The following is an 11,423-nucleotide window of genomic DNA, read 5'->3' as shown; positions in this document are numbered from 1 at the left end:
TTACATCTTTAATAAGACAATAATAACTTGTTTTAAAAAGTACATTATAACTTCTCAAATAATACCACATTCATGTAAACAGTATTCACATGCCGCTTTTAGGTTATGTTTGAGTTTACAGCTTCAACATTACAAAAAGTTTAGATAATACAGACTGAAGGGCAGTACATGCTGCTTTGCAAAAGCAATAACACGGTTTGATTATGTCAAAATGATGATGATGATGAATATTATTCTTTCATTCAAATGATTTGGAAGTTCAACTAACAGAAACTCAGGTATGTATTTACATGAGCTCCTCTTATATGTTATTTCAACACATTCTCATGGCAATTTGTAACTTTTTGATTTAGTGCTTAATTCGTATGAATTCGTACGATCTTATTCGTACAATTTAGTACGATTTGCTCATCACACAGTGACGGTTGGGGTTAGGGGTGGGGTTGGGTGCCACGCCTCCTTTTTTAAATCGTACATTTTTACACTAATCGTTAGCCACTAAACTGTCAAAACATAAAATACTTACGCTTCCTCGTGAGATCAGGCTGGTTATTTTCATTTTATGCAGGATTATTATGCATTAAAAAAATTAAAATATAAACAAACACACACACACACACACACACACAAAAACTATTAAAAAATAAACTGATTTCAATTTTAGTGACATATTATCAGTGGCTTGAGAGATTTTAAAAACAAATTGATTTCTATAATCAAAGAATCCCATCCCAAGATTTTACCAATGAGTGAGAATATTAACCAAGGAAATTTATTAACAAACTGTTTAAAACAGCAAATGAATTATACATTAAAAATGGGAACACTAACAGGTATATTTGTTAATATTATGACTAAAACATTATTCTTTTTTTAAAACATTTTTTTTATAAATAATAGGCCACTGTCATTTTTTGAATATCTTTCTGGCTTCTCAGACAAAACATCTTTAATATAGCATGACAAACATGTTCACAAATCTGAACTTTGTATTTTTATCATTAACAATTCAGTCACTGAACTCATGAGCATTTCTGAATATCTAAATCTAATTAATCCTCAAATTCATAAGCTCAACAAAAACATGTTTGATATGTTGTAACACTCAAAGTGGTGTCAAGCTCTGAAAAGCTACTTTGCAGTAAGTATATTTTATATGCAGCTTGTTCAAATGAAGCAAAGGAGCATTCAGTGCTATCATAAAAAAAAACAAAAAAACAGACCCAGATGCCATTCCTGCGCAAACACTGCATGTTGTTTTACAGTTTACAGGCCTCTAATTTTTAAGCATGGTGTCACCCTTAATTTAATACTGTCATTGTGGGTAAAGCAGAAACCTGAAGAGTGATCAATTTAATTGAAGATGGTTAGCTGATTAATAGCCCTCCTAAAAGACTGCTGAAATCATTGATGTGGAGTTTCCGGTAAACGCAATCATTTGTGACAGTAGAGGGTTCTTGGCTGATATTTGGCCCCTAGAGAAACCTTAATGAGTGGTGCTGCTTTGAATCTGTCTGTGTGATCCAGTGACTAACTCCCAGCCAGTGGGTGGCACTGAATGCATCATCCATTCAAGTCAGTCACGGAACGCCCACTCTGACTCTAAACATAGTCAACGTCCTCCATCTCGCTCTCCCCCAGAGGTAAAACACAGGGAAATCACGCCCAGGCTCATTTAACACTAAATGCTTCACATAGTGACAGTTATTCAGCTATAACTGTGATATTGTAGACTCTCTTAGGTTAGGGTTAGAATAAGCTGACGTATAATGATTTTTAGTCTGTAAAACAACTGTCGGGGATTGAGAGACCATCAAAAGGAGTGATATATTTGACGTCTAGTTAAAGATCAACACATTTTCTAAAAAATAAAATCTGTTGATGGTTCATTTAAATACAAACATAGGTTGGACATATACTGCATCTGATAGGTCCCACTTTTTCAGGAAGGCATGAGGAAACATCTCTAATCTCTCTAAGCTCTTCATAATTTGATTATTGAAAAATAAAAATAATAATTTATCAGTCAACTAGTTGTGTTTACAAACATTTAAATGTTTATAAACAATACGCACCTATTTACATTGTAAAAAATGCTGGGTTCCACACAATCGATTTCAGTTCAGACAACATGAAGGAATTAGGTTAACTTATTTGTTTTTATGAATTTAAGTAGATTAAACATAACGCAATTAAAAAAAGAACAACAAAAACCTCAAGAAGTGTGTTGTTTAACCTAATTTTAAAACAGCCATCATTTGTAAGTGTACGTAGGTAGCCATATCCTGTGAAATTAATAAATTCTTGCACATTAGTTGGGAAAAGTCTTCCTCTATAATGGCATTCAGAAAAGTTAATTTATGAAATAATTAATATAAACATAATATGTTTGTATACTGCTGTTTAATTAGATCTACCTATCCAACTTAGGCTAATGAGTAGGCCCACAAGGAATCTGCACGCGCAGAGTTCTGCTAATTTTTAGCCCATCATTAATTATTTTTATTTACTTGAGTAAATGTGTGTAAATCTATATTTATTCAGTTTTTTAATTATTCACAGTAAAATTATTGACTAATGTGAAAATGTTCATCTGATTTATGTACAACGCAGTTTGTACAGTAATATTTTCTGTCTTTTAGTAGAGATATTATATAAGAGACTTGCTTTGTTCACCAAATAAAGTGAATCTAATTGGATTTGCATTTTAAACATCAAATTAAAGTTAAAAATATATTAAAAGTATTAAAATATATATTTTTATTTCAGATATTTAGGTTTTGGTTATGATACTCCCAAAATAATTCAGCAAAAATCTCCAGATTTTTACCAAAATTCTCTTCAGAAATAGCAAAAAACATCTGCAGATTCCACATGGCCCTTCTAGTGAGTTAATGATTAAGGTTTTGAATAATGTTATACAAATAAAAAACTCAAACGGCTAACCAGAAATGGTCCTTGGAAAAAAAAAATAAAAAATTGTTTTTAGATATAAAAATCTCCCCAGAAATAACTGAGTGAACTCCCTTTAAGCTGTCTTTTATTGTGCTTTTACTGTTGTGATTCTAAAATAATTGTGCAATGTAATTGGTCCCCATAACATAATTATATTCAGTTTGCAATAAGTCAATATGTTAAAAAAATAAATAAATAAAAAATAAATAAATAAAATGTAGGTGAAGTTAGAATTATTAGCCGTCCTCAATTATTAGCCCTGACTATTATTAAATTTCTTTTCAGCATATTTCTAAACAATAGTTTTAACATGTAATTTCTAATAACTGATTTCATTTAACTTTACCATGATGACAGTATATAATATTTTACTAGTTTTATTTTTTCGAGACATTTTATTTTATTTTACATTATTATTCAGGTATAAGTGTTATTTAAAGGCTTAAGGTTAATTAGGTTAAGTTAGGGTAATTAGGCAAGTCATTGTATGACAGTAGTTTGTTCTGCAATCAATCAATCAATCAATCAATCAATCAATCAATCAATCAATCAATCTTTCTATCACAGAAATTTTCACAGTATGTCTGATAATATTTTTTCTTCTGGAGCAAGTCTTACTTGTTTTATTTCCGCTATAATAAAAGCAGTTAAAAATTTTTTTTAAAGCCATTTTAAGGTCAAAATTATTTTTACTCTAAGCTATATATATTTTCTGATAGGCTACAGAACAAACCATCGTTATACAATATCTTGCCTAGTTTACCTTATTAACCGTAAGCCTTTAAATGTCACTTTAAGCTGTACAGAAGTGTCTTTATTTCAAATATTATTGCTGTCATCATGGCAAAGATAAAATAAATCAGTTATTAAAGTTATTAAATAAGTTATAAAAACTATTATGTTTAGAAATATGTTGAAAAAGTCTTCTCTCCGTAAAACAGAAATTGGGGAAAAAATAAACAGGGGTGCTAATAATTCAGGGGGGCTAATAATTCTAACTTCAACTGTCTATAACTTAAGGGGGCTAATAATATTGACCTTAAAACAATTTTAAAAACTGCTTTATCTACAAAATGCATAAATTATCACAATACGAACAACCATATTTCTCAATCTGGCACCACTCTGCTATTTGTATTGGAAAGTCATCTATTGGAAGTAATGGCATTTGAATGGCTTGTATATTGTGACAAATCTATTTGATCAGGGTGTATTTATGTCCTACAGCAAGTATAATTTAAAAGGAAAGGATGATTTTTGAAAATACCTTCAAATACGAAAATGTGTCTCCACAAAAATCCAAGACACAGACAGAAACCATAACCTATACTTTCAGTCACTGCCTTATCTTCAACAAAAAGCCTCTGTTTTCTACAGTATGACCAACCATGTGCTCAGCAATGACTGCATCCACTTAAAGAAAATTTGAGGAAAGGATATCCAGTATGCGATAGAACATGAGGAATGGAAAATTATTTTGTCAAATACTAGTAAATACATAAGAGAAGCTGGAGGACAATTTACTTAGTATAAAATTATACAGAGGTATAACTTCACATCTGTTCGACTTAATATAATGGGTTTGGCAAGTAATAATGTTTCTTTGTATTTGGGACCTACTAGTTCACTAGTTCAGCTTTTTTGGCACCAAACCCTAAATATTCTGAGTAAATGACTTGGAACATTAATACCACTGTGACCAAGGTTGTGCTTACTGGGAACAGCCAAATATGCCAAATATTATAGAAGGGATGGTGGGGATTTCAGTGATGGCTAGAGTCATGTTAATACACTGGAAAACTCCCAAAATTCCAGAGTTAAAAGAATGGGTCAATATAATGACTTAAACAGCTTCAAATGAACGTTTACTTTACAAATTACATTATAAGGACAAAGTAGGGGTCCCTGTATTCCAGTGTGGGAAGACTTCTGTCTTTTCTAATGTGTACTTATTACACTGTATACATCCTGGCTTTACATTTAGTAGGCCCACCAGTGATCAATTGAAATATGTGTTTGCATTCTTTTGTTATTAACCAAAAAAAAAAAAAAAAAAAAAAACTTGAATTAAAAAAATATTTGTATTTTAGTTTAATATTTTAACTTTTATTTTAGTCGAAATAAAACGAATAAGTCTTTCTTTTAAAAAAAAAAATTAAAAATAATATATATATATATATATATATATATATATATATATATATATATATATATATATATATATATATAATATATATATATATATATATATATATATATATATATATATAAAATATATATATATATATATATATATATATATATATATATATAAATATATATATATATATATATATATATATATATATAWTATATATATATATATATATATATATATATATATATATATATATATATATATATATATATATATATATATAGAAAATACTGTGAAAAATTCCTTTGTTTAATTGTTGAAATGTTCCTCAATGAAACAAAATCCTTTTTTTCCCTAAAGATCATTAACAAGTTGGAACATTTATTTTTAAAGGTATCGAAAAAAAGAGCACTTAAGTGATTACCTATAAATTTTTTAGCAAACTGAGGTAAATAATGTTGAAATAACTTACTGTATTAGAGCTTTCACTTGTCCTGATATGCCCAATGGAAGGTGTTTATTGGTTGACCCGCCAACAGAGTATTACTACTGACACTTGATTTCCAACCTGATGTAACCTGTTTACTCTAATCTGGGATCAGTTGATGGAAAGCCTTAGGTAAGACTTCTTATATATGGTATATATAGCCAGGGAACAGTGTCGAAAGGTCAAAATGACGCTGACTATTGGAGAAAGCCACCTGACAGATTACAGAACTGCTTCAACAATTACAAAAAAAAGTCCAAATCATCCTTTGCATGCATCCTTTGAGGTTGGTCTCTCTGGGTTATTACTTGTTTACAAAGGAACCAAGGAACCATTACAATGAAAAAAAAAAAAAAAAAAAATTAATTGGATTTTTTTTAAGGTAAGTAGTTGCTAACAATTTATATTGGCTGAATTAAAACAAACTAATAAAGTTGAACATTAACATTGAACATTTTTTTTGTTTAAATTGTTCCCATATAAACTGTATGCAAGCACAAACCTTTACATTTTTATTTAAAATCCAACTAATGATTTTTTTCAGTGTACTTGTAATTTTGGAATCTGATTTTCGAAAGTGGACACAATAATTAAAAGTTCATGCATTGACAATAAAATAATACATTTAAAAATATATACAACACAGCTCCAGATGGATGGATGGATGGATGAATGGATGGATGGATGGACAAATGGCTAGGTGAACAAAAGGATAGACAGACAGACAGACAGACCGATAGACAGATAGATAGATAGATAGATAGATAGATAGATAGATAGATAGATAGATAGATAGATAGATAGATAGATAGATAGATAGATAGATAAACAAAATAAGAATGGATGCAAATGGCTAGATGAACGAAAGGATAAATAGATGAACGAAAGGATGGATGGATGAATGAAAGGATGGATGGATAGATCTATGTACCTATCTATCTATCTATCTATCTATCTATCTATCTATCTATCTATCTATCTATCTATCTATCTATCTATCTATCTATCTATCTATCTATCTATCTATCTATCTATCATCTATCTATCTATCTATCTATCTATCTATCTATCTATCTATCTATCTATCTATCTATCTATCTATCTATAGATAAATGAAAGGATGGATGGATAGGGAAATACATGAATGAAAGGATGCATGTATAGAAAGATAGATAAAAATATCCTAAAAAAAATCCTATCTTCCTTTCTTTTATCTATCTATCTATCTATCTATCTATCTATCTATCTATCTATCTATCTATCTATCTATCTATCTATCTATCTATCTATCTATCTATCTATCTATCTATCTGTCTATCTGTCTGTCTGTCTGTCTGTCTGTCTGTCTGTCTGTCTGTCTGTCTGTCTGTCTGTCTGTCTGCCTATCTATCTATCTATCTATCTATCTATCTATCTATCTATCTATCTATCTATCTATCTATCTATCTATCTATCTATCTATCTATCTATCTATCTATCTATCTATCTATCATCTATCTATCTATCCGTCTACCATAATGTACCATGAAAGATACTTGTCTGGGAGCTAAAAAATAACTAAATAGCCTATATAACTAAGGAAGAGTCTGTGTGTTCTCATAACAGAAGCTTTAAAAAACAACTCCAAAATGGGACATTTGTTGATTGCGAGCGAAATTCTTACTCGAACACCACTTATGGGGATAAAATAGCCTTATTGACGTATTTATAGAATTGGTCGCTCGCTGCTTGAAGACAAAGCGCATGAGTTTTCGCAGTGCTCTGAACGAGCGATCCCGCTGTTACTATAGCGACAAACCGGCGAGATGAAGCCCCGGTTCACGTGTACTCCGCTGACCCAGAGGAACCCCTCTCTCAGACTGCAGCAAATCCCGGCCAATGAACACCAAGATCATTCATGCCGAGTGCTTTTATTCACAATTCCGCCAGGCTTGCTCATTCTTGCTTTCAAGAACGGGTTTGGCTGATGATGAAAAACTCCACAGAAAATAAAGACAGACTTGCAGAGAAGTAAACAGGATGTGTCTAATGGTAAATTAATAGTGGATAAATAATAACATCCCCCCCCAAAACTATCATCTGAAAGCATTTTTTTTTTTTTACAAAAGTTTAAACGTTTGTTATATATTCTATCATTTAATAAACTCATGCATGGGCTATCCATCAACAAAACCAGTCAGACTGGGTTTTATTTAATTCAAACAAAAGCACTGACAAAAATCATGTCAGAATAGAAAGTAAACTCCAATCACAATCTATTCAGTCTTCTCAAACCAATTTAAATCAAAAACCGTCACGGATTGGCACAAGTAGAACATCTCAATGAAGAGAAAACGCATTCAAGTTTTACATTCAGAATGGCTGGAGGCATTGGCCTGTCAATTCAGCAGCATGAGCACAAACGGGTCAGCACCTTGGATAGTTCCATTCACAGCTCTTCAAATGTAGCTCTATCCTCCTAAAACCCCGTTTTTAACGACCTTTAAGGCTTCGTACGTTTCAAACAGACTTCATATATGTAATAACGCTGCCAATATAATTAAATCATTTGTACTTTAGAACTACAAAGGTAAATTTGATCTATAGTGCTGGGTTGGCCAGACATCCCTTTTCTGGACAGTTTCATTTCAGGTAAATCTTTAGTGCTTACCTTTAGTGCTTTTATGTTTTCTAAAATCTCTGAATTTCAGAGTTTCAAGTATCTCCTGTCATAACCCAGTAAACGTAGTCAATAACGTTCAAAAGCAAACATTACTTTAAATCAAAGTTCCTTTGTGGATTAATGTGTAGTGTTTTGTGGAAACACCTAAATTAACTTCCGAGACTTTTTAAAGAATCATAGGCTACTTTCTAAGTGCATAAAAACTGAAATGCATGAGGTCTTACATAATCCCTCAATCAGTGTTTAACCGCGAAATGACGTCAATAACAAAGACTGTAAACAACGTCACCACCATGTCACATTTACCTCAAAAAAGGCAATTAGTGTTCATTGCTCATTTGTTTAGCAATGTTTTACTAAATTAATATATTAATTCATTCATTCGTTATCTTTTCGGCTTAGTCCCTTTATTAATCTGAGGTCGCCACAGCGGAATGAACCGCCAACTTATCCAGCATGTTTTACGCAGCGGATGCCCTTTAAGCCGCATTCCATCACAGGGAAACGCTAAAATATATATTCATTAATATAATAGATTTGTTGGGTTTTTTTTGTAAACATTGCATATAGTGATTATTACCTATACTTTGATGACTGTGGAATATCTGAAAAACCTGGCCACCCTATCTACACTATATATGCCTAAAAAAAAACAAGTTTGTGGGGGTCTCAGGAGGATATAGTGACCCAGATAACCGAGAAACGAGTACAGAGCATTGCCATTTATATAAGAATAAACGTTAATGTGCCTTCCCATTTTATGAATGACAGTGAATGACAGGTACAAATATGTCATGCATTTAGCTGCATCTAGCCATGTCGGCTTTTAGGTAGCCTACTAATACTCTTGAAAACAAAGCCAACAAAATAAATATTGTCTTAAATAGCATTAATAAATCAGCTCATTGTGCAACACAAGCAGAGATTACATCAATAATAATTGATCTCCGCTCAGACTTTGATCTCACTCAGCGGTCCAGTTCGCTTGCATCCTTCTTATAATCTCCTTCGTTTTTTAAGTCTTGAAAAACCTCTGTGAAAAAGTGCGGATCCATGTTAATCTGCAGCATTTTGCCACTCAGTTTATCGATGACATCAAGCGAACGATCCCAAAACACGTCCTTATTGGTGTCGACCATGAAGGGCTTGAGAGGGTACGATATCTCGTTGCCTATATAGGAATACGCCAAATACAGACATGTCAGAAAGGTCCCGTGGAGTTCACGTGGACTGTCAACATCATCGGTCACAGTTTCCCTAACGAGCAGATAGACGAACACGAGGTTGGCAGGCGTAATGAACCCTTGGTCCTGCCAGCCCTGCAGAAGCAAAGTCCTGTCCACATTTCGGAACCAGAGGATGACCTCATTCGGGGTGAGTTCCTTCATTTTGCAGCAGCGTTTGCATAGAAATTCGCCCAAGCACCGGAGCAGTTCCCCAGTGGAGGCCTGGACGACCACGCGCCTGGGAGAGATGAGAGACCGGCTGCTGGGCTGCTTCTGAACCGACACCAGTTGCTTCGCCGCCGGAGTACACTGTTCCTGCTCCTGCTGGGGAGGAACCGTGGGAATTGGCACCGCGAGAGGTCCATTTTTCGTTTTCCGCTCAGTGCTGGTCGGCTGTTGGGATTTCCTGGAGTTCTCCTGGTTCAGATGCTCGACTTGACTTTCGCTGCTCGTCGGGAGAGGATTCGGGTTTACTTTCTTGGCACTTTTTTTCTTACTTGACGCAGTCACTAACCGCTTAAATGTGAGCGTGGACACGATCACCGATTGCTTTTTAAGGCTTTTCTCTATTCTCCCATCGGCTTCGTCGTCTCCTTCTTCCAGAATGGAGCCTTTAGTTGCTATCGGGGATATAGAAAGCACGGTCCCCATAACGCAGAGCGCGCGACAAAACGTTACGATACGGCCCCGCGCGCGCGCCGAAACGTCGAGCTCGAGCGTTTATCAGATCACAAGTGTTGCTCCATTTGGTTAGTAAAACAAGCTGGTGGACTGACTGTCCATCAGAAAGTGAATTCCAGTGCAGTCAGACAGCCCCTCCGCTTGTTCTGCTGTAGAGACCGCAAGACAGTCCTGCATTGCTTGCCTCAACTAGAACGGATTTGTGGTGAGCCAAACCAATCTGACATCAGCTTCTGTTAACAGGGATTATCCCATCGTGTCTGGGTAATTAGCCAACCTCAGGGCTACTGAAGACGAATGACAGTCTGAAGCACCAATAGAAGCAAAGGCCCGTGTCCACATTATCACTTCTAGGTAGCATTTTTAGACGGCATAAACCAAGTATAGTCTTGCTATTCCCAGACTGGGCGCAAATCTCTGCTCAACTATACTGCATTTAACCTACTTAGTACTGAAATAGTATGTATAACACCAAAGAATAAAACAAAGGCAAATATCGAGAACTTATATGTGTCCTTAAATTGACTTATTCATTTTATTTTTTTACTCATTATTTTGCCTTTGTTTTGAATAAAGTTTGGTAAAATTGACGTTAAAATTTCAACATCATTTCTTTTCACAGATTTGTTACACTGTCTATGATTAATAGTTACTATGGGGACTTTAAGGACATGCCATTACAGCAAATCATTAACTAACTAAATAAATAAAATGGTAAAGGGATTCTCCCTAGAATAGTGGTGAATAATCCCTTAATTTGACTTTCGTCTTGTTGGCAAAATTTCAGAACTATATGCATTTTAATTGCATTTGTAGTATGCTTTGTATACTGAGAAATGAGTATGAACATTTTAAAGTAACAATGCAAAAAAAAAAAAAATGACCCTATCAAATGCATTGTTCAATGTATAAATGTTGTAATCGTAGACGTAATGAAAGATATTCAAGTGTATAATAAATACAAATAAACAGTGCCATTATGTAAACTGTAATTTAAAGGTTCAAAACCTCTAATAATTCATTATTTTAGCAGTTTTTATTAGGACCGTTAAAGAAATCTGTCAGTAAATGTGGAAAGAATGTAAATATATACGCTTTTTTGACAAATGACCTAAATGTGTTTAAAATTGATGCATCAGGGTAACAAAATATTAGTTTTAAAAACATTTTAGAAAGAAAAATCAAACTTAAATCAATTAATAATAATAATAATAATAATAATAATAATAATAATAATAATAATAATAATACTAATAATATGACACAATATACTCT

At 33.2% G+C, this 11,423-nt stretch overlaps 1 protein-coding gene across 1 annotated transcript; it reads right to left on the bottom strand.

The window, feature by feature from the left end:
* Positions 1–7,740: 7,740 nt before the first annotated feature.
* Positions 7,741–10,338, bottom strand: cdk5r2b (cyclin dependent kinase 5, regulatory subunit 2b (p39)). Its single transcript, NM_001003508.1, is given in 1 exon segment — positions 7,741–10,338. A coding segment is annotated over 1 exon segment (909 nt). The 5' UTR covers positions 10,119–10,338; the 3' UTR covers positions 7,741–9,209.
* Between the last annotated feature and the right edge of the window lie 1,085 nt (positions 10,339–11,423).

Source organism: Danio rerio, chromosome 9 (genome assembly GCF_049306965.1).
Source record: "Danio rerio strain Tuebingen ecotype United States chromosome 9, GRCz12tu, whole genome shotgun sequence".
In the NCBI taxonomy this organism is placed as follows: domain Eukaryota; kingdom Metazoa; phylum Chordata; class Actinopteri; order Cypriniformes; family Danionidae; genus Danio; species Danio rerio.
The sequence above is the reverse complement of the archived record's forward strand: the minus strand, read 5'-3'. Positions and strand labels throughout refer to the sequence as shown.